Source organism: Bubalus bubalis, chromosome 6 (assembly GCF_019923935.1).
Source record: "Bubalus bubalis isolate 160015118507 breed Murrah chromosome 6, NDDB_SH_1, whole genome shotgun sequence".
Lineage (NCBI taxonomy): Eukaryota > Metazoa > Chordata > Mammalia > Artiodactyla > Bovidae > Bubalus > Bubalus bubalis.
The window spans coordinates 59,797,246-59,822,625 of NC_059162.1; the positions used below are offsets into that span (position 1 = coordinate 59,797,246).

Sequence of the window (25,380 nt, forward strand, 5' to 3'; positions counted from 1 at the left end):
TGGAGTAACATCTTTCAGAGTTCTATGCAAAACATTTCTCCCAACTACTATCAATTACAGTCTTATGCTCCTTGATTCCTGTGACTAAGAACTTAACTATCCATGCTAAGAGTACATTTCATTGTTTCCCCAGGTGTCCTATGAAATATGCATACAAGTAAGACCTCTAGCTGCCTTTCCTGGGAGGACAAATGAATTAGGCTACTTTTGGACATGTACTAGTCAAGTTGTTAAAAAACAAAAGCAAACAACAACATAAAAACTGATATTAGTATTTTAAGGAAAAAAAAAAAGGAATTCATTAAATGGGTAGAACATAGAATGGTTAGGAAAACAACATCAGATTAAGGCAGGCACCAAAGGAGGTAAGCCACAATTGAGAAGCAATGCATTTAAGACCCTCTTCATGGATCACAGCTGTGTTATGGCAAAGGGGCTTGCATAACTCAATGAAGCTATGAGCCATGCCATGCAAGGCCACCTAAGATGGGTCATAGTGAAGAGTTCTGACAAAATGCAGTCCACTGAAGGAGGAAAAGGCAACCCACTCCAATATTCTTGCCTGGAGAACCCCACGGGTCAGTATGAAAAGGCAGAAAGATATGACACTGGAAGAGTGGCCCCCCAGGTCAGAAGGTGTCCAATATGCTACTGGGGAAGAGTGGAGGGCAATTACTAATACCTCCAGAAAGAATGAAGTGGTTGGGCCAAAGCAGAAATGATGCCCAACAGTGGATGCATCTGGTGGTGAAAGTAAAGTCTGATGCTGTAAAGAACAACATTCCATAGGAACCTGAAATGTTAGGTCCATGAATCAAGGTAAACTGGATGTGGTCAAGCAGGAGAGGGCACAACTGAACATCAACATCTTAGGAATCAGTGAACTAAAATAAACAGGAATGGGTGAATTTAATTCAGATGACCACTGTAACTACTACTGTGGGCAAGGATCACTTAGAAGAAGAGCAGCCCTCATAGTCAACAAAAGGGTCCAAAATGCAATATTTAGGTACAATCTCAAAAATGATGGAATTTCAGCTGAACTATTTAAAATCCTAAAAGATGTGCTGCACTCAATATGTCAGAAAATTTGGAAAACTCAACAGTGGCCATAGAACTGGAAAAGGTCCAGTTTTCATTCCAATCCCAAAGAAGGTCAATGTCAAAGAACGTTCAAACTACTGTACAATTGCGCTCATTTCACATGCTAGCAACTGCTACTGCTAAGTCACTTTAGTCGTGTCCGATTCTGTGTGAACCCATAGATGGCAGCCCACCAGGCTCCCCCGTCCCTGGGATTCTCCAGGCAAGAACACTGGAGTGGGCTGCCATTTCCTTCTCCAATGCGTGAAAGTGAAAAGTGAAAGTGAAGTTGCTCAGTCGTGTCCGACTCTTCGTGACCCCACCAAGGACTGCAGCCCACCAGGCTCCTCCGTCCATGGGATTGTCCAGGCAAGAGTACTGGAGTGGGCTGCCATTGCCTTCTCTGACATGCTAGCAAGGTTATATTTAAAGTCCTTCAAGCTAGACTTCAGCAGTATATGAACTGAGAACTTCCAGATGTACAAGCTGGGTTTCAAAGAGGCAGAGGGACCAAAGATCAAATTGCTAACATTTGCTGGATCATGGAGAAAGCAAGGGAGTGTCAGAAAAATATCTACTTCTATTTCATTGACTATACTAGAGACTTTGACTGTGTGGATCACAACAAACTATGGAAAATTCTTGAAAAGATGGGAAAACCAGACCACTTTAACTTGTCTCCTGAGAAACCAGTATGCAGGTCAAGAAGGAACGATTAGAATCGGACATAGAATTGACAGGCTCAAAACTGGGAAAGGTGTTTGGCAAGGCTGTATATTGTCACCCTACTTATTTAACTTATAAGCAGGGTATATGGATACAAAATGCCAGGCTAGATAAAACACATGTTAGAATCAAGATTGCCAGGAGAAATATTAACAACCACAAATATGCAGATACCACTCTAAAGACAGAACATGCAGAGGAACTAAAGAGCCTCTTGATGAGGGTGAAAGAGGAGAGTGAAAACACTGGCTTGAAACTCAACATCAAAAAAAAAAGCTAAGCTCATGGTATCCAGCCCCATCACTTCATGTAAAATAAAAGGAGAAAAAGTGGAAGCAGTGACAGATCTTATTTTCTTGGGCTCCAAAATCCCTGCAGGTGGTGGCTGCAGCCATGAAATTAAAAGACTCTTGCTCCTTGAAAGGAAAGCTATGACAAACCTAAGACAGCATATTAAAAACCAGAGACATCACTTTGCTGACAAAGGTCTGTATATTCAAAGCTATGGTTTTTCCAGTAGTCATATACAGATGTGAAGAAGGCTGAGCACTGAAGAACTGATGCTTTCAAACTTTGGTATTGTAGAGTATTCTTGAGAGTCCCTTGGACTGCAAGGAGATTAAACCACTTAATCCTAAAGGAAGTCAACCCTGAATATTCATTGGAAGGACTGTTGCTGAAGCTCCAACACTTTGGCTACCTGATGCAAAGAGCTGACTCATTGGAAAAGACCCTGATGGTACGAAAGACTGAAGGCAAAAGGAGAAGAGGACAGCAGAGAATGAGATGGTTAGATAGCATCACAGACGCAATGGACATGAATCTGAGCAAAGTCCAGGTAACAGTGGAGGACAGAGGAGCCTGGTGTGTTAGTTCCTGAGGTTGCAAAGAGTCAGACACAGCTTTGCGACTGAACAACAACAAGAAGCACTACATATATTGTCTCTTATGAATAGACAGATACTCAACCTCCAATCTGATGGCAATGCCATCAATGGATATTCATTTCTATACCACTATATTCTCAATTCTGCAAAATAAATCTCCATTTGATCTTCTGTTTTTGAGTCAAGCTCACAAGACTCATTTGCAATATTAGTTTCTTGTTAAGACTTTGCTTCTAATATAACAAGTAAACCAGGCCTGAAGTTCAAGTAAAAGTGAAAGTGGCTCAGTCATGTCCAACTCTGCAACCATGGATTATACCGTCCATGGAATTCTCCAGGCCATAATACTGGAGTGAGCGGCCTTTCCCTTCTGCAGGGGACCTTCCCAACCCAGGAACCGAACCAGGGTCTCCTGCATTGCAGGCGGATTCAAGTACAAAGATATAATTATTTCAAGGAACATAATTAGTCTTCTCTACCACCCAGCAGAAGTATTTTGATGGCTATCTCTCCAATCTTATATTAGAAATATATACAAAATAAAAACTACAAGCACCAGTTGGCACATCATTCTATAGGATCAGTAGATATTTTTTACAGTAATTTTTAGATATATCAAGATTGTTATGACTATATTTAAAACAAGCATCTCTCAGAAAAAAACACTGCCAGTTTATCCTCTTCTGTCTATCAAGAAACTGTATTCCTCTATTCACCAAGTATTTCCTGAGTCTCTACTATGTGCTGAGCATATCACCATGTGATAGATTTCAGTCAACAGCAAAAACTGACATTATAATTTAGTGGGGAAAATTGTACTATTAAAACAAAATGGCATGATTCCATGAAAATATATAACAGGAGACCTTAATCTAGTGTGGGGAGATCAGAGAACATCTTCCTGAAAGCATAATAATTGAAATAAAATATGAAGGATGTGATAAAGGGTTAATAAGGTGAAAGGAAAAGAGAAAAAAAGACTTTCAGACAAGAAACAGTATGGGTAAAGGTCTTATAAAAGAAAAATATCCGGGTGAATTTCAGAAATTATAGCTTAAAAAGGGTATTTTTGATTATCAGGAAATCAGTAATTATGTACAGGTACTATTTATATCTTTCGTTAATTCCTTTGAGAGGCTCCTCTGTCCACAGAACTCTCCCGGCAAGAATACTGCGGTGGGCTGTCACTCCCTTCTCCGGGGGATCTTTCCAACTCAGGGATCGAACCCAGGTCTCCTTCATTGCAGGCAGATTCTTTACCATCTGAGACATGCACAATTCTCTTTTGAGAGGTTTATATAAAATCAGAAAATGGAAGAAGATATTTGGCAAGGAAATTTTCAATAATCCACACTAATGGGAGATATTAATATAGATAAACAAGAAATAGCAGACAAAATTATTTTGATTTAGTTTCAAATTAACCCAATACATTTTTCCCACAGTAGACTGATTTGTTTTGCTCAAACTAATTATTTGTAATATATTAATAAACATTAGCTAGCAAAACAATCCTTTTGCATTTGGGGCATGCTTCTGAATACTACAGCTTTGGGTGTTAAAGTCAGTAACAATGCCAAGGTAATCATGGTAATAACAATGTCTTATTGTATCTTAAAATGCGCTATAAGAAGTGATAGGAAGGAAGTCAAACAAGATACTAGGGTCAAATTATGACAGGCGTTATATGCCATGCTAAGAATAGATTCTATTGTACATTCAATGGAGTAAAATAAAAATGATTTACGTAGGGAGCAACCAGATCAGATTTGGGAGATAGCTAAGAAAACTGAGGGCTTCCCAGGTGGCACAGTGGTAAAGAATCCACCTGTCAATGCAGGAGATGCAACAAAAGATGAGGGCTCGATCCCTGGGTCAGGAAGATCCCCTGGAGGAGGAAATGGTGACTTATTCCAGTATTCTTGCCTGGAAAATTCCACGGGCAGAGTAGTGTGGCGGCCTTCAGTACATAGGGTCACAAAGAATCAGACACAACTGAGCACAAACGCACACATACACATAAGAAAACCAAAGGTAAGGAAACTGATGAAGCAAATATTTTTAGATATCCTGGAAAGGGATGATAACTGAACTAAGATAGGAGGACTATAAGGAGAAATGAGAGGACAAATTACTGACAAGACCCAGTTACCAATGAGAGGTAGGGGAAAAGGAAAATGAAACAATCTAAAATGACTCCCAGATTTCTGGCTTACATGACTTGTTTCTCAATTTTCACCAAAATAGGGGATACAGATTTAGGGAAAAGAAAATTTCCTCAACTTGACTTTCCAGGTAACATAGCCAAGTAAAAATTAAACATGACTGGAGAACTGAAGAAAGACATCTATTAGCACAAAGATAGGAATAGGAAGTGGCAGTACCTGAAGTAACTTGAGTGGATGACTCACTGGGGAAACACCACGAACAGAGAAACTAAAGAAAAAAGGTCAAAAAGAGGATTACTGATGATACTTGCCAAAGCAGGCAGGAATAGAGATCAACCTTAGGATGTGAAGTATAAAAGGAAAGAAAGTAGAAACTGTGAAATCAGCCTATTAAGAAGTTTGGTTTTGAAGGAGATTTGATAAAAATGAGAGAACACAGCACAGAGGAAGAAAGTTTACATTTTCATATTATTTTTCAAATGATAAAACTTGAATATACATATATATATGTTTACAGTACAAATACATGTATATACGTACACATACACATACATAAAGGGGAAGAAGAGAGTGTGGAATTGAATAGTCGAAAATATGAGTAGGTCTTTTAAAGCATGATACCAAAGATAAAAACTGTAAAACATACTTTTGATTACATAAAAATTTAAATTTTTGTAAAGCTGAAAGATAAATAGGAAAAGTTTATAACACAGAGCCAGAAAAAGGTTAATAATGATAATAAAGACACTCAAATATTTCAACTGAAATATAAGCACAGGTTACTCATTAAAAATACAAAAATTACTAAAAAACAGAAAGTTCAACTTTTGCTGGCAATAAAATCAACTGAAAAGTATGAGATGCTATTTCATGCTGAGTAACTAAAAATCTAAAAGTTACAGTAACATTCTTATATTTCAATGAAACAAACCCTCATGTTTTTGTATGTTTATGTACATAGAAAACATGTATCAGGAGTCTTAAAAAATAAATCTACAATAATACTAATCTCAACACTTTTCAAAAAAGAATGAAACAACTTAAATGCCCAACAACAGGAGCTGCCTTTTTAAAAAGATAGTACATAATCATACAATGGAACACAAGTATTTTGCTACAGTAAAAAAGGAAAGAAAACCCAAAAGGTGTTGAGATTGTAGAACTTGAGAAGGCTCATACAATGCTGATAGTAACGCAAATTGGCACCACAACTTCAGAAAACTATTAACCATATCTATTAAAACTGAATTCTACAACTAAGTATATACTCAATAGAAATTCATACATATGTTCACCTGTATACATGTACCAGAATGTTTAGAGGAGCACCATTATAATAGCCTTCAAATAGAAACTTAACATATAGCAACAACAGAATGAGTAAATTGTGATATACTCAAACAATAGAATACAATACAGCCAAGAGAATGGATAGTTTCTAACTATACTCAACAGTAGGGATGAATCAGACACAAAAGATTACCCACTGTATGATTGCATTTATAAAGTAACCAAAACTAATCAAAGCTATTGGAAGTAGGGAGAATGGTTACTATTGAAGTGAAGAGTTAAAAAATTAGTTCTATAAATGTTATTATTTTAATAAATTTAACACACTGAATGTTAAAAATTCCCTACAGAATGACATCTGACTGTATGGGAAAATTCATGACATAAAAATGAAAAAAGTACAATGTATACTATAGATGGCAGATTAGGTAATGGTTAAAATTGCAGGTTCTAAAGACTACTTGGGCTTCCCAAGTGGCACTAATAGTAAAGAACCCACCTGCCAATGCAGGAGCCATAAGAGATATGGGTTCAATCCCTGAGTCAGGAAGATCCCCTGGAGGAGGGCACGGCAACCCACTTCAATATTCTTGCCTGGAAAATCCCACAGACAGAGGAACCTGGCAGGCTACATAGGATTATTAAGAGTCAGACACAACTGAAGTGACTGAGCAGCCAAGACTACTTGAATTTGAATCCCAGTTTATATGCTATTGGGCAAATTACTTAACTGCTTCAGTTTTTTCACCTGCAAATGGTGTTAATGAAATTACAGACCACATTGGGCTGTGAGGTGGATCAAATAAAATAAATGGGATTAAAGCACTTATGATACTTAAGTACTACACTATTATTATTACCCCCAAATAAGAATTACACCCCCCAAAGTAGTAATAACTGCAGGCAACTTTCTGAAACCCTCCTTCTTGTATCTAGGATTCTAGAGAGATTTCTCTCTTTTATTAAACAATAGTTATCTTATGAATTATGTAGACCAAAGCTCCTTATTTTTAGATAGATTAAATTTCTGTTAGAATTCAATACTGAGTTCCTGTTAGAATTTCAGTGAATTCAAAAGAGGTTCTATACTGTGTAACTTCCTTGCTATGTAAAAAGTGCTAAATTTTATGCTCAAATATAGTAACTAATCTCACTATCAGTTTTCGGGTTCAATCTTTCTCTGCCTTTTATTTTGAGACTCCTGTTTATTTTTTTTAATTTTACTTTAAAGATAACATGGTTCATATAAATGCCTTCTCTAGCAAAACACTTGAAATCTTTAGCTGTGGTAATAGCAAGGGGGGCTGGGGGGGCTGATGTTGAGGAGGTCCAAGAGTGATTAATAAATAAATGAAGACTGACAATAAAATAGAAAGTTCCATTTCTGGCTTAGGAAAATGAAAAGCTTCCCCCATCCTCCAGCTCAGGGTTAAAAAAGAAAAAGATGTCTGAGATAAATCTGGCTAGGGTACAGTCTTCAGATAATGAAACACTAATCTAGGTGTTGCTGTGAAGGTATTTTGTAGATGTGATGAAAAGTCCATAATCAGGTCACTTGAAGTAAAGAAGATTATCCTAGATAAACTGAGTGGGTCTGATTCAATCAACTGAAAGGTCTTGGAAGAGCAGAACTGAAGTCTCCCTGAAGTCAGCCTGTGGGCTGCAGCTTCAGCCTATATCTGAGAGTTCCAGCATGCTCTTCCTGACAATCTACCCCATGGATTTCAGACTTGCCCAGCCAGCCCCCAACTTGCAGTATAGCTCTTAATATATAGCCTATTAACAATGTTTCTCTGGCAGAACCCTTGCTAATATAGGACTGAGTTTTCTAGCACTGGTAAGATTATTATGAAAGAGATAACTAAAGCATTTATAAATTTTTAATGAAGTAGCTAATATAACATGGTGGTTAAGAACACAGACTCTAGAGCCACACTGCCTAAGTTCAAATTCCAGCTTGACTACTTACTTACTATCCATGATACATCTAGCAAGCTGAACTAGAATAGGAGGAGCTAAATTATAAACAGAACCGACTCTTACAAAAGAAGCTAAGTAACATCTGTACAAACATGTTCTCTCAACTTTGTGGCTCACATACCACAGTGGTCTGCTGATGCTCTATAGTCTTCTACTCGAATAAGTGCTACAGAAATTGAATACTTATTTTATTAAGTAGGACCCCAAAATAATGAGATCTCAACACAATATCTTTAATTTTTTGAGTCAAGGTCCAGATGGGTAATACAGATTTGCCAAGGACTTACAGGTTTAGATTCAATAGTTGTTTTACTAAAAAACAAAAGTTTTAAGTCATTGAAAAGTTAACATTATATGAACAGTAGGCAACAGGGAATACAACCTTAAAACAATGGCCATAAAGCCTGGGACTTTATACCTTTTAATAGCAAGTCAGCTAAAGATAGGGAATTTACATTGGATTTTGTGAGGCAGTCCTAATGTCAAATGTACCACAGAGTCAGCCCTCACTGTGAACTGTCAATTATTTCATTTCTCTAAAGGAGTCCCAAATTTGGTTCTGAAAACTATCCACAAAGATACAGAACATTACTGAATCTAATTTATATTATAATCAAAAAGTGAAAAACCAAATTACCACAGGAAATACTCTATACTGTACTTCCAAACAAAATTCTTGTGTTTGTACATTTACTTATTTAAAGCTTTCACTATACTATGAGCAACAAGAAGGCAACTCTCTATCTCCTTCATGACCCTCCTCCAAAATAAAAAATACGTATAAATGAATAGATGAATTATAATACATTAAAATATAAAAATTTAAGCTATATCTCCATTTCTATTTAAGCAATTTAAGTTATCATATCAGGGAAATAATTTATTATTTGCATTATGGTTATAACCTCATATCAGGGAAATATATTTATTCTCTAAGCCAAGAATAAATATATTTAACTGATTATTTGTGTTTAAAGGTAAAAGCATTTGTTTTTATAAATTCAGCTAGTATCTTTAGTAACTTAAAAATTGCTGGAAAACATTGATGCTTTTTTTTTACTTTTTCTTTTTTTTTCTTTTGAACTGTGGTGTTGGAGAAGACTCTTGAGAGTCCCTTGGACTGCAAGGAGATCCACCCAGTCTATTCTGAAGGAGATCAGCCCTGGGATTTCTTTGGAAGGAATGATGCTGAAGCTGAAACTCCAGTACTCTGGCCTCCTCATGCGAAGAGCTGACTCATTGGAAAAGACTCTGATGCTGGGAGGGATTGGGGGCAGGAGGAGAAGGGGACGACAGAAGATGAGATGGCTGGATGGCATCACTGACTCGATGGACGTGAGTCTGGGTGAACTCCGGGAGTTGGTGATGGACAGGGAGGCCTGGCGTGCTGCGATTCATGGGGTCGCCAAGAGTTGGACACGACTGAGCAACTGAACTGAACTGAAGCCAAGTTTATGAAGGTTTCACTGTACTTCTTTTATTGCTGTACAACTAGCTTTTATAAGTTTTGAGGAATAGCTTGTAAGTTCTCATGTTTTAAATTCAGGTGAAGATGGTGACTGCAGCCATGAAATTAAAAGACGCTTACTCCTTGGAAGGAAAGTTATGACCAACCTAGATAGCATATTCAAAAGCAGAGACATTACTTTGCCAACAAAGGTTCATCTAGTCAAGGCTATGGTTTTTCCTGTGGTCATGTATGGATGTGAGAGTTGGACTGTGAAGAAGGCTGAGTGCCGAAGAATTGATGCTTTTGAACTGTGGTGTTGGAGAAGACTCTTGAGAGTCCCTTGGACTGCAAGGAGATCCAATCAGTCCATTCTGAAGGAGATCAGCCCCGGGATTTCTTTGGAAGGAATGATGCTAAAGCTCAAACTCCAGTGCTTTGGCCACCTCATGCGAAGAGTTGACTCACTGGAAAAGACTCTGATGCTGGGAGGGATTGGGGGCAGGAGGAGAAGGGGACAACAGAGGATGAGATGGCTGGATGGCATCACTGACTCGATGGATGTGAGTCTAAGTGAACTCCGGGAGTTGGTGATGGACAGGGAGGCCTGGCGTGCTGCGATTCATGGGGTCGCAAAGAGTCGGACACGACTGAGCAACTGATCTGTCTGATCTGATCTGAACAATTTTCTCTACCTATACTATTTGGTTTATATACTTCAATCATGTAGACCTATTACAGAATAGAGACTTCCAGGTTTGTTTCGTTTTTTAGTTTATCCTTAAACAACAGATGTTCAATTCTCTTGCTCCTATTAGCTCTCCCTGATTTTAACTTTTCTCCACTTCTGCTATACACGAAACATCAATACTACACATAACATCCTAAGGGTTTTTCACTAAGAACAGAACGTTTTATGTCTTGTTTCAAATCTACTCCCCTGATGACCAATATTTAGATGGTCTCTTTACCTACAGTAGAACATGAGAATATCTTCAAGGATCAATAGTGATTCAAAATTTGTTTCTTAGGCCAAAATTCAGAAACTATAATTCTTTAAGTACAGATCAAAAAATTTCCCCTAAATATATTACTGTGTATTTGCTTACACTGAGGCTCATTTGCCAATTCTCTACCCACATAATTTTGTGATAGTCTTTAATTCTCAAGTCTTGCTACTTTAAAAATAAACCTTCTTTCTTTTAATAAACATATATGGAAATCACTGAACTATAAGGCCAGAAAAGACCATAACCTCTGTAACAAATTTGTCCTTCTTAATTTTATAGTACAGCTTGGAGGTATTAAAACAGTTATCTAAAGTGAACTAATGGAAATAATTAGAAGATAGAATTTAGATTTTTCTTATTCTGAGTTCACACTCTTACTATTAAATCACACTTTAACTTTTCAATATCTATTTTAAAGATCTCTGGGAGAAGAATATTGATACTTAGTACAATATATGTTGGTACAATATTTTACATGTTTTTCTGCTACTCCACATGACTCTACAAAGCTCAATAGCTTACAGGATGCATACTTTAATTATGAAAGTAACACATTTTATCTGACTTTAATTTTGTTTCTTTAAAAGTTACAATGTTCTCATCAGTGCTCTGGCTTTTACTTTTTTCAAAAAAAGCTAAACTTTTAGTTTCTACAGTTCTTAATTTATAGAAGTTACATCAGATGTCATACACAGTTCTATAGATTCTAAACAGCTGGCCTTAGAAGGGGAGCAAACTGAGATGCTCCGATCCCCTGAGATGATCGGAAAAGAGCATCCGATCATCCAAGGTCATTTTTCCCCCACAGTTGAGAGAATTATATACAATCCACATATGAAATAACCAAACAGATATCATTTCTCAGAAATTCCATAGGCACCCTAAGTTCAACATGCCCTGCCCCCAAATCTGTTCCTTCCCTTATATTCATTTCCTGACTCCATTACTGGCATCACAACCCACCCACCAAGGCAAAGAAGCTAAAAACTTGGGAGTTATTCCCAATCTCTCCTTTACTTCATTTCCCAAATGCAATCAGTAAAGCATAGTCTGCTCATTTTTAGTTTCCAAATTTCTTACATTTTAGGTCCTTCCTGTACCCCTACCTTTACCATCTTGATCCAGACCCTCAAAGTCCCTCACTTGAGAGAGAGAGTCTTCTAATAGATTTCCTGCCTCCACTTCACTTGTTCCATATGCCATTTTCACATCACCATCTAAATAATCTCTCTAAAATCCAAATTTTATCATATCTTTCTATTATTTCAGAGTCCACAGTAGCTTTGATAGTTTTATCCCATAGGATGAAATTCAGACTCTGCATTTTATGGTCTCTGTCCATTTCTTGAGTCTCATCTTTCATTGTACAATCTCCCCTCTTTCCTACCACCAACCCCATCCTTTTTAGTCAAAATGAACAACTTACTTTCTTCCTGGAATATGTCATGCTGTTTCAACCCTCTAGATCTGCTCACTCTGTGTGTTCCGTCTTCTCAGAACACACTTCTTCTTCCTGTAATTCTACTGTTGAACACTTACTGTTTTCAATGCTCAACCCAGGACTCACCTCTTCTTTGAAGGCCTTTTTGGACTTCAACCCCCACCCACCTCAGTGGAAATGACTATACTTTCTACTGGTTCCCCCAGTGAACTCAAGAAGCCATTTTTAACAGTTGTTTTTTTTTTTCTTTAATTAAGTTGTTGACATGTCTGTCTCCCTCTTCTGAAATACGGGCATTCTGGAGCAGGTACTGGGTCCTATTCAATCTTTATTCCCACAGACTTGCATAAAATCTGTCACGTTTTAGGCACTCAATATGTTTGAATAAATGAAAGCATGACTGAATGAACAAAGAAAAGAACAACAGAAGATACTCTTGAAGGAATATTTTTTAAATTAAGAAAAATACTCAATATAATATGGTACTGACCTAGGTATATTTACCTCCCATAAATTCCACATTTTTCTATTTAACGTAGTTTTTTTCTTTCCCCACTAAAAACCTTAAGATTTATTCCTTTGAGGAAATTTGGACATATATGTATACTAGCATTTATTATCACATATACAGACAATTTTATAAACTATACTAATTACTTATTTTATTAATTTAATGGAATATCAGAATGATTATGGTCAACTCCTGACTATCTGGGCTTCCCAGCTGGGGCTAGTGGGAAAGAACCCACCTGCCAATGCAGGACAGGTTAAAGACGCAGGTTCAATCCCTTTCCAACCCCTGGAGGAGGGCATGGCAGCCCATTCCAGTATTCTTGCCTGGAGAATCCCATGGACAGAGGAGCCTGGCAGGCTACAGTCCACGGGGTCGCAAAGAGTGGGACATGACTGAAGTAACTTAGCATACACTATCTGAAAGAATCTTAATAGCTATATGCTGACTTACCTAGGATCTTTTCATGTGCTGCTTCTACCACTCAGCCATGGCTTACTTTTCTAAACTAGCTTTCATGGCTCTAATTATCCTGTTGCTGGCAATGAAAAGCAACAATATCCTAAGTGTAGGACACTGACCAGGAGAATGAGAAAAATGGCTCATGAACAGGAGGTAATTTTATACAGTAAATAATCTGCATAAAATTGAATCACAGAATCATGGAACTGAATGTGATATTAGTATTTATCATCCAAATAGTGTGGCTGTTTGTTTTGATTTTTTTTATTTTTTAAACTAATGAAGACTATTCCAAAATTCTTCTGCGAATCTATCAAAATGGAATGTTACCAATTTTCCTTTAAAAACTAACTGAAAGTTTAAAGACATGAATAAGATATGAGATCACTAAATTTGTTCTTATTCAAAGCTATAAAAATTTTCATTGAAATATATTCACTGAGTTCTAGTATTAAAAACTAAAAAATTCTACTTCTAGTAGAGTCCAATAAGGAAATTAACTTTGTACCTAACTCTACAGATTATATACAAATTACTAGTTCACTAGGTTTGTAAAAGCTTATTTAGAGGAAAAACTGAAGAAATAAGTTAATTTCTAGTATGAGAAAAGATAAATATAGCATTTTGTTCATCTATGAACACTTGTGAGGATCTACAAATTACAAAGATGATGGAAAGATAGGTTGGTGTTTTTATTACATGCTATGCTCTAAACTTGGAGAAGGAAATGGCAACCTATTCCAGTATTCTTGCCTGGAGAATTCCATAGATAGAGGAGCCTGGCAGGCTATAGTCCATGGGGTCGCAAGAGTCGGACACGACTTAGTGACTAAATCACCACCACCACCATGCTCTAAACTATGCTATGCTCTAAACCTGTGCTGTCCAATATATCAAACACTAACTGCCGCATGTAAGTTAAAAATTCAGTTTCTCAGTTGCCCTGGTTACATTTCAAGTGCTCAATAGCTGCAGGCAGCTAGTGGCAACCACAAAAGACAATATAGATAGGAACATTTCTATCACAGCAGAAAGTCTGATCAGATAGTGCCAAACCATGCAAACCATGGTATAAAATGCAAATTTCTAAATACTTTTAAAATGGCAGTACAAGTTCAAAAAGTAATTTTTCAATTGGCTATTTCAGAGAAAGGGAAACTATACATATATGAATGAGAAGAAAAAATTAAATACAAATATTAATGAAGGTTTAAGTATATAAAATCAATTCTCTATGGCTTACTCTGAAATTATACCATATTAAATCTGAAAAGACTTTCAAGGTAATTTAATCATTCATCCTCATTTTATAGAAATTGAATCTAGAAGACAAGCACAAGGAAAAAAAATAACTTTCATTTAAGGTATCTATTATATCCAAATAGTCACTATTGAAAACAACCAAAATTTCCTATAATAATACTGATTAAAGTGAAGTCTAAGCTATTCTGTGTGTCTCAGAATAAGCTTTTCTGTTACATACAGAGGGTGTTTGCACGGTGGTTAGGATTTCAGGTTCTAAGGTTAACCTGCCTAGTTCAAATGTTACCCTTTCACTGAACTAGCTGTGCAACCTTAGGCAAGTCATTTAGGCTCTCTGAGCCTCCTTTTTCTCATCTATAATATAAAATGGAGAATAACTGAACTATGTTATATAGCTGAAAAGATTAAGAAAACTATGCATGCAAACTTGAAAGAATCTGGCACATAGTAAACCCTTAAAAAATGCTGGTTTTTATGAAACCTACATTTTGGTTGAATCTAGTCTACTAGTGGGTGACTAGCTTCCATTCATCTTCAAAGGTTCTTAAGACAGAGAAACACTCTGGAAAACATAAAAATAAAAATCATTGTATGAACACTAGTGGCTCTAGCACTTGTAGTCACAGAAGAATGTGCACCCAAACCTCTACCAACACTGTAACCACAGGCCTCAGCACCATGGTTCTGACAGTGTTACACATAAAGCCCACAGGCAACATGCGAGGGGAACGGAAATCCACTGTGTGTGTGTGTGGTTTTTCTTTTTTTTTCATGAAATTAAAAAACACTTTCAGGTTAAAATAGGTGACATGATTTTTATGTTGGGGACTGTGAATAAAGTGAAAGACAGGATAAGTGAAACAATTTTGAATGACAAGTTTAAAATTTCTCAGAGAATTTTATACGTTCACTTATTTTTCTAAAATTTATACTTCTGCCTATTAGCTGAGGTTTAAATAACTACATTCAAATTTTGAGACCCCTAAATTTATGAGAAGACTCCTATATTTATTTACTATATTTAGGAGAAGGGGATGACAGAGGATGAAATGGTTGGATGGCATCACCGAATCGATGGACATGTGTTTGACCAAGCTCCAGGAGTTGGTGATGGACAGGGAAGCCTGGCGTGCTACAGTCCATGGGGTCACAAAGAGCCGGACACAACTGAGCAACTGAACTGACTGATATTTATGAGAGTAACTTTTTTTTAAATATACAAAACAAGCAGGTATGTAAAAGTAAGAGTTGCTCTTTCATTAAGTTTTAAGACATCTCAATACAATTTCTCAGTTTACCACAGTAGAATAGGTACCCAACTTAATGTTGGGCTTCCCAGGTGGCACAGTGGTAAAGGACCCGCCTGCTAATGGGGAAGACGCAAGAGAGACATGCATTCAATCCCCGGGTCGAGAAGATCGCCTGGAGAAGGAAATAGCAACCCACTCCAATATTCTTGCCTGGAAAATTCCATGGACAGAGGAGTCTGGTGGCCTACAGCCCATGGGGTCACAAAGAGTTGGACATGACTGAGCGCAGTACAGCAAGCATTGGAGTACAGATTTCAGTACAATACAACATAAGCACCAGATGGTCCAAGCTAACTAAGACCCTTCTCAAATATTTTTATGCCCAACTTTATTGTTCTGGAATATTTTTAGAACTAAGGTCCAGAGTCACCTGTATGAGGGATGAGCCAAACCTCAAATCCTAACTGACCTGATATTTTTAAATCATTTCAAATCAAACACTTTCCTATTGGTAGTTTTCAGAGTTTTAATCTCATATTCCATAATGTTAGCATTTGTCATATTTTGCTTTTCAGTTAACTTTTACATGTATATTTTCTCTTTCACATTAGATAGTAAAACTTCTTGAGCTTTTACTTACAGGGTCTCCATATGAAACTAATACGCTTGGTAGACACTTTGAAAATATTTGTGCTACTTGATTAGTTAGTAATGCAGAATGGGTCAGGGGACCAGATTCAATTCCTTACTCTGATATCACTAACAATATGATCTCAGCTCCTGCTTCTTCAAAGGTCAAGTTCTCTGGCTTTGAAAAGGAATGATTACATAGGCTGATCTCTAGGACCACTTACATTTCTAAACGCTTATACTTTTATGTATTGGTTGAAGTTTAAATTCAACTCAGTTGCTCAGTCGTGTCTACCCTTTGGCCCATGGATGATAGCATGCCAGGTTTAAATAACTACATTCAAAGTCTGAAAGGCATATATTGAAGTTTAAATATTCAAAATTTGAAAGCCATATATTTTCAAAAGTAATTTTCTAAAACTATACAAATCAGTTAGCTATATAATGGTATAAGTTATTCTTTCATTAAATTTTAAGATACATAGATTAAAATGTCTTTGTTCACCATGGTAGACCAGCAGCAACATGTACCTGATAACATTGCTCCAAATGAAATTACAAACTAATCAACATGTGACATTTCAAATGATTGTCCAGTGAGACAGTTATTTTCTCTTATCACTTCAGAATATGTATTCAAACTACTATAATGACCTTCAGTTTCCATAAATAAACTTCTATAAAAAGCTGGCTAACATACTTAAGAACTAGGCTGTCACTAACAGTTAAAGTTTATGAAAGAATTTACTCAAACATTTTTAAAGTTTCCATTCTGTTTCCAGTAAATATTCTAAGATTATCTCATAGCTAGGAGCTTCAAATGTCTAGGGGAGAATTTGTTTGATAACCTTAATAACGGAAATACATAGATCACAAAAGAGTCAACTATCACCATTAAAAATATAAACATTGTACAGGCCAGTACTTGTTAATAAAAAAAAAATCACTGATATGATTCAATTACCAAGCACACTTTGTAATACATTAGTACATATTTTATCTTTATGTTAATAGAACTTCAAATTAGGAAAATGACAAAAAGCAGAAACAATTCTTTACACTTCCCTCATTTTTAATACTTTCTATACAGTTACATTTGTGCAATTATAAGAAAAAAGACCACTGAAGTTCCACCTCTACATTATTTTTTTAAAAATGTCCATCTCACATAGTGAAGACATTGAACTTTTCTGGAGCTCCTGAAAATTAACACCAAGATCTTATTGGTGAAACACAAACCACATAATTTGACCTAACTATTCATATTAAACAAAATGAATGACTAGATCTTTCCAAATTGATCCTGCTTATGGGGGAAGTGAAGTGAAGTGAAAGTCTATCAGTTGTGTCTGACTCTGCAACACCATGGACTTTACTGTCCATGGAATTCTCCAGGCCAGAACACTGGGTAGCCTTTCCCTTCTCCAGGGGATCTTCCCAACCCAGGGATCGAACCCAGGTCTCCCGCATTGCAGGCAGATTCTTCACCAGCTGAGCCATAAGGGAAGCCCTGATATTGGGGTGAGAGGGAGACTAAATTATGAAATTAACTTAAAACACGTTACAAACACAGAAACATTAAAAAATACTGTTTACACAAACTGGAATAAATCATCAGGTATCCCCTATTCATCTGGCATTGCCTCAAGGGCTTACATGTCATTTACTCCTAGTGACAAAACAAATACTTGTTATCTGTTCATTCTGAATTATAAGATCTGAGTTGTACCGGGCAAAGGCAAAAACCATCCAGATTTACTGACTGACTAACAGACAGACTCACAGATAAATAAACAAAACCATATGGCCATACAGTAAAGTGCAGAGAGCCTGCACTTGCAGCTCTCAGAAGAAATCCATGGTATTCTGGAAGCACTTCAACTCGGAGTAACCTTTAAGTTTTACAGACATTGTAGCAAATTTTTGCATGTCTCAAGAGAAGGCAAATCTGTCCTGCTTTTTTTCTCTAATGGGAAAAGTTGCTGCTCACTCTTATGATTCAACTCCTAACCTGAAGAGATGGAGGATCTCTAAAACAGTTACCCATTTAGGATTAACCTCACCTGCGGAGAACCAGAGCAGCAGTCCCTCACCTGACGATAAAATTGGGTTAGACCCAAGTGATGGAGGAAAGAGAGTCAACACTACCTGTGGCTCCCAAAGCGGGGGACGGGGTCAGGGGGCGGGGAGGGAGAGACGGCTTGGGATGGTCCACGAGACTTCTTTATCCCGACCATATTTGGGGAAGTGTCTAATCTCGGGAGTCCCCCCGCTCTAGTGTAAAAGGGAGTCACGGGGACCTCTCTCCTCCCTCGCCCTCTCCATCCGGCCCTCGACGCTCAGCTCTCTCGCCGGAGCTGGGGGGAGGGAGTGGAGGAGGAAGGCAGCTGGTCCCTGGGGCCCCCTTGAGTGGTTCCCGGCGGCCGCTGAGGCCTGGACCATGCCTGCGGCCTCCGGGCTCCGACCCCGCGCCAGCCCGCCCAGCGGGCCCCCAGACCCGGCCCTTGACTCACCGCTCTCCACCTCGCTGCCTTTCTTGGCGGTCGCCGCGTTCCCCATGACTGGGGCGATGGGAGGAAGGGGTGAGGGAAGGGAAGGGAAGCGGGGCTGGCACCGTCCCCGCCGCTCCACAGGCTACGGCAGCTCCCACTTCTACACCGGTCACAGCACTCAGTGCTCCCGGGGCTGGCGCCCAGAATGCGGGCGGGAAGACTGGGCAGGTTCTGAAGCCAGGGCTTCAGCGAACTCAGCCCCGGCGGCAACAGCGGTGGCGGTGGCGGCGGCGGCGGCGGAGGGCAGACACTCCCCCTTCCCCCGCCCCGCCCCCCCTGCGCGCCCCCGGGCAGTCGCGCACCCGGGCCCGGGACCCTGTCCCTCTTCGCCAGCGGGCGCGCGCGCCGGAAGTGACGTGACGGCCCGGGACGCGGGCGGCGGGCTGAGGGGAGCCTCTGTCCGGGTAACCCGGCCTGGCACCTCAGCGGCCCACGGGGCTGGCATGTGGTGGCCCGGGCTTACTCTCGGATGCCCATCCCAGAGATATGGGAGGCGGCGTCGGGACCGTTAGGTTTCAGGAACCTGTCGTCTCTTAGATGGCGTTGGTCATGCCCTGGAGCGGGGCCGCGGGAGGCCTTAAAGCGGTTTGCATTGCATTCTTTGTGCCCCGCATCGCGGCGGCTCCTCGCTCAGAAGCTTCCGTGGCCCCATAGCCCCACCGGTCCGAGAGGATCGCACGGTCTGGGAGGAGATGGCACAGGAGGGGAACCCCTTGTTTCTCGCCTCTGGGCTTTGCGGACTGATCAGTATCAAGCCATGGAAACAACCTCGTCCCTAATTCCGATCGTGGTTCGGAGCCTCTCTTTGCGTCCCAGATCCAGGTATTCGCCGAGCCCACCACGCTTTCCTCCCGGTTCTTAGATCGTCGGTCACTATCCCTTTGATGTTTCCCGTGCAACTTTCATCCGCTGTGGTTTTGCGGGATTGCTCTCAGGTTTTGTCAGATACCCCAAGCGGAAAGAACGGAAAGTATTGCTGTTTCTGCAGAACGTCTGTTGATGTGAGTCATTGTATTTAGCAACTGTCTGCGTAGATGTCAAAATAAATGCATTCCCAATTGGTAGTGGCGTTTTCCTTAGTATACATCTTAGAGCACTTGAATTGTGAATAGTAAACTGAACTGAACTGAAACCAAGTAATTTATGTGGCACTCTAGTGTTTTTTGTTGCATATTTCTTTGAACTTTGCGCTGTGAGCATTTATTCTACCACCAGGCAAGTCCTTATTCTAAATTTAGTGTAGAATAACTTCAGGAGGCACAGAGACTACGTAAATTTATTTTGTGTCCCCAAGACACCAGGCACAGAAGATATTTAGTGGATACTTGTAGATTTCAAAGTCAGCATTGGAAATCTCTCAGAATTTTTTAAAATAGCTTTCATTACTGACAAAAGCAGAGTGGTAACTGTAGAAATTTCTCAGTAAGTTCTTCCCATTATTTCTTATAACTAATTCTGTTAATTTATCAAAGGTTTATATCAGGTACTGTATTCCAAGTACTACCATGCAGATAGCAACTCATTGGATCCTCAAGAACTCTATGAGATGGAGTTTTACTATCATGATTTCACTTATGAACAAACTAATGCACAAAGATGTTAAGCAGTTTGCCCTAGATTACACAGCTAGTATATTGTGGAAGCAGGATTTGAACCTCTGTAATGGGGCTCCAGGAGAAGGCAATGGCAACCCACTCCAGTACTCTTGCCTGTAAAATCCCATAGACAGAGGAGCCTGGTAGGCTGCAGTCCATGGGGTCGCTGAGAGTCGGACACAACTGAGCAACTTCACTTTCACTTTTCACTTTCCTGCATTGGAGAAGGAAATGGCAACCCACTCCAGTGTTCTTGCCTGGAGAATCCCAGGGACGGTGCGACGCAGCAGCAGCAGCAGCAGCAGCAGCAGCAATGGTGCTCCAAAGTATGACTTTTTATCCATAGTGTTATGTGGATGTTATGGTAAATTGCTTTCTCTCCATTTAAATCCCCTTGTCTTGAAAAGATGCATGCATAATGAGTTTATTTCTTGGGGAAATTCATTATATCATTTTCTGGGTTTCCACTAAATCCAAGTAATATAAAAATTGTAGAGGAGGATTTGGACTAGGTGTAAGGTTTGTGTCAGCATGCAACAGTGCTGCAACAATGTCACATCCTTCCAGTCACATTTAGTTTTGTGTTGTGGGTGTGATATTTCACCATACCCACACAGCAAGTTCAGTAAATAGCATTAGAAGTGTCTTAGTTGCTCAGTTGTGTCAGACTCTTTTCGACCCCATGGACTGTAGCCTACCAGGCATCTCTGCCCATGGAGTTCTCCAGGCAAGAATATTGGAGTGGCTAGCCATTTCCTCCTCCAGGGGATCTTCCTGACCCAGGGACTGAATGCAGATCTCCTACATTGCAGACAGACTCTTCACCATCTGAGCCATAGCTGCTGCTGCTGCTAAGTCGCTTCAGTCGTGTCTGACTCTGCGCGACCCCATAGACGGCAGCCCACCAGGCTCCCCCGTCCCTGGGATTCTCCAGGCAAGAACACTGGAGTGGGTTGCCATTTCCTTCTCTAACTGAGCCACTAGGGAAGCCCCCAAATAGCATTAAGCCACATACCAAATTAAGAACAACTTTTTGATACACTTTGTTCTGGAATCCTGGAATGCTCATGCTGCCCTCATTGGTATGAGTTTTAAAATGTATACCTTTTCAGAGACCAGCTTTAGTAACAGAGCTGATGGGCTTCCCTGGTGACTCAGATGGTAAAGAATCTGCTTGCAATGCAGGAGACCAGGGTTCAATCCCTGGGTCAGGAAGATCTCCTGGAGAAGGGAATGGCTTACCCACTCCAGTATTCTTTCCTGGAAGATTCCATGGACAAAGAAGCCTGGCAGGCTACAGTTCATGGGCTTGCAGAGTCAGATACGACTGATCAACTAACACTTCCACTTTAATAATAAAACAGGTTTATGTGCATAACTTGTCCCTATCCTTAACATGATTTTGAATTCTAGGTCTCTAACAAGAGGACAGCCATTTGTTTAGTAAATTATTAATTTGCAGAAGAGACTGTTGACGGGGATTACAGAGTTAAGATACCTAATAACTACATCCTGGAAAGTTAATAAGCAAAAATTCAACTTTAGAAATTTCTCCCTTTCTCTCTCAATTTAACTTTATCATTCATTGGTTAAGAAATTGTTAATTAAGAAAAAATGATCAACAATTGGAAATATCTTATTTTCTTTTTTCTGTATACTATTATTTCTGTTTTTTATGTTAATAATAAAAACTGCTATATTAGACTGCTACTTTGTTCAGGGAAGATTATACGTTGAGTTTAGTTTCATGAATGATTTTCAGTTAGTAAACATTCACGATCATCTAGTTGTAATTATATAAAAATTGCTTTTTCACTATTAGAGAAAGTTCTCTTTAGAAATCCATTGTTTATATAGCATCTAAAAGACTTGTTTTAAGAATTGTTATTGTTTTGTTTTGTTTTTTTACTTGTAGAAGGGCTGGAAATTTCATTAACTGTTATTCTTGAATGATTGGGACTAGCATAGGGCAACTGCTATTCTTTGCCACTAATGCCTTTTCTATAACCTAGACAAGTACAGAGGAAGAACTATATCTTGTTTCCCTAGGAAAGCAGATGCAGAGAGAAGGAAGTGATATGGAGAAAAGACTTTGAGTTACCTTCCATATAATATTTTATCTAAGAACATGCAACACTCTGTCACAGGGAAAATTGAACCAGTGGTAGTTGCTTTGGAAATAACTATCCTTACATTTTCTAGTTATAAAAACGTTTTCACATGTCATTTTTTATCTGATTCCCACTACAAACCTACATTATATTAGCTACACTTTACAAATGAGAAAAAAGTTCAAAGAAGTGACGTAACTAGGCCAAGGTCACTCAAATGGTAAGTAGCAGAGTACTAGATTATATACCATTACCGTGAGAGACAAATGTAATCTCAATCTCATTAAGATTAGTTTTTATTATCCACATTTTGCAAATGAGAAAACTAAGGCTTAGGAACAAAGAGCCCCCTGTTCTTCTTAAGAGTCACCTTTTCAGAAAGGAGTGATAAAGTGGGGGAAAATTAGTAAATTGTTATTCCTGTTTATTTTGTAGTTTTTGCTTAATTATGAACTAGATTTCCAAGACCTTTTAAAGTAAAGCACCCTCAGAAGCAATGTATGTCATAAATACTTGTTTTTCCTTTACAATCACCAGGACAGAAAAAGCTGAAATAATTGTTGGAAATATGACCAGGTCATTTTGTTGTTTTTATATTGTATTTTACATCAAAAAGTGCAAATGAGAATTTATTTAACCATCATAAAATTATGATTATTTTTAATGATTTAACATTAAATCATCTATGAAAAGCATCTATGGTAACTTGTTATATAATAGGTACAATAACCCAATAAAACGGTGTATTCTTTGCATTTATGTTTCAACAGTGATTGTTCAACAGATATGATTAAAGCAAATTTGAAGAGCATTATATTCAAAACATGATGAGGGGACATCCCTGGTGTTCCAGTGGCTAAGACCCTGCACTCCTAATGCAGGGGGCCTGAGTTCCATCCCTGCTTAGGGAACTAGATCCCACATGATGCAACTAAAGATCAAAGATCCCTCATGCTGCAATTAAGAGCCAGTGCAGTGAAATAAATAAATATTAAAAAATTTTTCTTTTACATTAAGCATGATAAGGGTACAAAGATGAATACAATCTGTTCCCTGCCCTCAAGAAGTTTTTGTTTATGGCAAGAAGGACCTGGAAGTAATTATGTAAAATAAGACTAATTAAGACTAATAAATAAATCACCAAGGAGACTTAAGTACTATTAAATGATCAACCAAATAGAGAATTTAGCACTGGATTTTGCTCTTAAGCAGGTGGGGAAGATCAACGAAAACTAAGAACAGCAAACTAAGAGCAGAGGCTTATACAACTATCCTTAGATCACACCAGATCATATATTATGGAAGGATGTTGTTAAGACTCGTAATCTTCCCGCCAGGATGTAAGCTATTTTGTCATCACCATGTCAACTCTATCCAGAATGATGTCTGGAAAAAAAAAAGTGGAGCTCAATAAACATTTGTTGAATGAATGAATAAGTGAATGAATGGTAATCTCAGACAAGATCATACTCATTTGGGGTAACCTTACATGCTGAAGAAACGATGCCTTCAAATTATGGTGTTGGAGAAGACTCCTGAGAGTACCTTGGACAGCAAGGAAATCATACCAATCTTAAGGGAAATCAACCCTGAATACTTATTGGAAGGACTGATGCTGAAGCTGAAACTCCAGTATTTTGGTCTTCTGATGCAAACAGCCGATGCATTGGAAAAGTCCCTGATGCTGGGGAGGATTGATGGCAGAAGAGGGCGTCAGAGGATGAGATGGCTGGATGGCATCACTGATGGAATGGACATGAACTTGGGCAAACTTTGGGAGATGGTGAAGGATAGGAAGGCCTGGTGTGCCGCAGTCCATGGGATCACAAAGTGTCTGACATGACTGGGTGACTGAACAACAACTACATGACTTTTAAAAAGTGAGGGCTTTGTTCAGTATGTCATAGAGAAACATTGAAGATAGTTAAAGAAAAGAGTAATATAATTCACATTTTATTAGTAAGCTAACTGATAACAATGTGATGGATATATTGAATGAACTATAGATTGGCAGCAAGCTGAGCCATATGGCAGCTGTTGTAATAGAAAAATGATTTGAAATCATTGGGTGGTATAGCAGTAATAGAAGAGAAGGAAAGAATGCATGTGAGGCATTTGAATTTAAGGGCAAGAGGATTTAGAAACTGAAAGCTCTTTAGCATAATACTCTTGCTAAATACTATGCTCTTTAGCATAATAAAAGTCATGGAAGCCCAATTCAAACTAGCTTAAGGACAAATAAAATGTATTGCGACAAAGAACTGGAAAGTCTAGATTGGACTCGACTTTAGTATTAGATTCAAGGCTGTGTATCTCCACCTATTCACCTTAATTCTGCTTATACATTGAGTGTATTCTGCTAAATAGGCTTTCTTCATATGACAGATTTATATGCTTCCAGCTTAGCAACTTAAAGAACAATGCCTTTTCTTTCTCAGTATCCATCTATTATAGATATATTCTACATATTTGTTCTGTATGGATCACAAGACCACTCCTGTGAAGAGAGGAGGGAGGATACTATGATTGGCATGGAATGTAAGAAATGCATTTTCTGGAAGAAATTATTGTACAGGATAGACAAAAGCAATAGACACTCAATACAGTGAAAATAAGAAAAATGTAAAGTTCTCAATCAATCTTCCTTCTTGGGAGATTGGATAAGAGATATCAGGAATGAAGGAGAGAAAACTAGTAAATCAGTGAGAGATGCGTGATTTGGGTCGTACTGTGTTTAAGTTGGTTGTGTTCAGTTCAGTCGCTCAGTCGTGTCCGACTCTTTACGGCTCCATGAATCAGAGCACGCCAGGCCTCCCATCCATCACCAATTTCCAGAGTTTACCCAAATTCATGTCCCTTGAATCGGTGATGCCATCCAGCGATCGCATCCTCTGTCATACCCTTCTCCTCCTGCCCCCAATCCCTCCCAGCATCAAGGTCTTTTCCAATGAGTCAACTCTTCTCGTGAGGTGGC

At 38.7% G+C, this 25,380-nt stretch overlaps 1 protein-coding gene across 3 annotated transcripts in view; it reads right to left on the bottom strand.

The window, feature by feature from the left end:
• The window catches only part of PRKACB (protein kinase cAMP-activated catalytic subunit beta), a 148,700-nt gene extending 129,758 nt beyond the window's left edge, over positions 1-18,942 (bottom strand). For 2 of the 3 annotated variants that reach the window (XM_025288385.3, XM_044944785.2), the window contains exon 1: positions 18,662-18,939. In XM_025288385.3, coding sequence (XP_025144170.2) covers positions 18,662-18,707 — 46 coding nt within the window. In that variant the 5' untranslated portion in view covers positions 18,708-18,939. Of the gene's footprint in view, positions 1-18,661 lie in introns of all 3 variants that reach the window. The other variant, XM_044944780.2, reaches the window with a different exon arrangement.
• Positions 18,943-25,380: the final 6,438 nt, after the last annotated feature.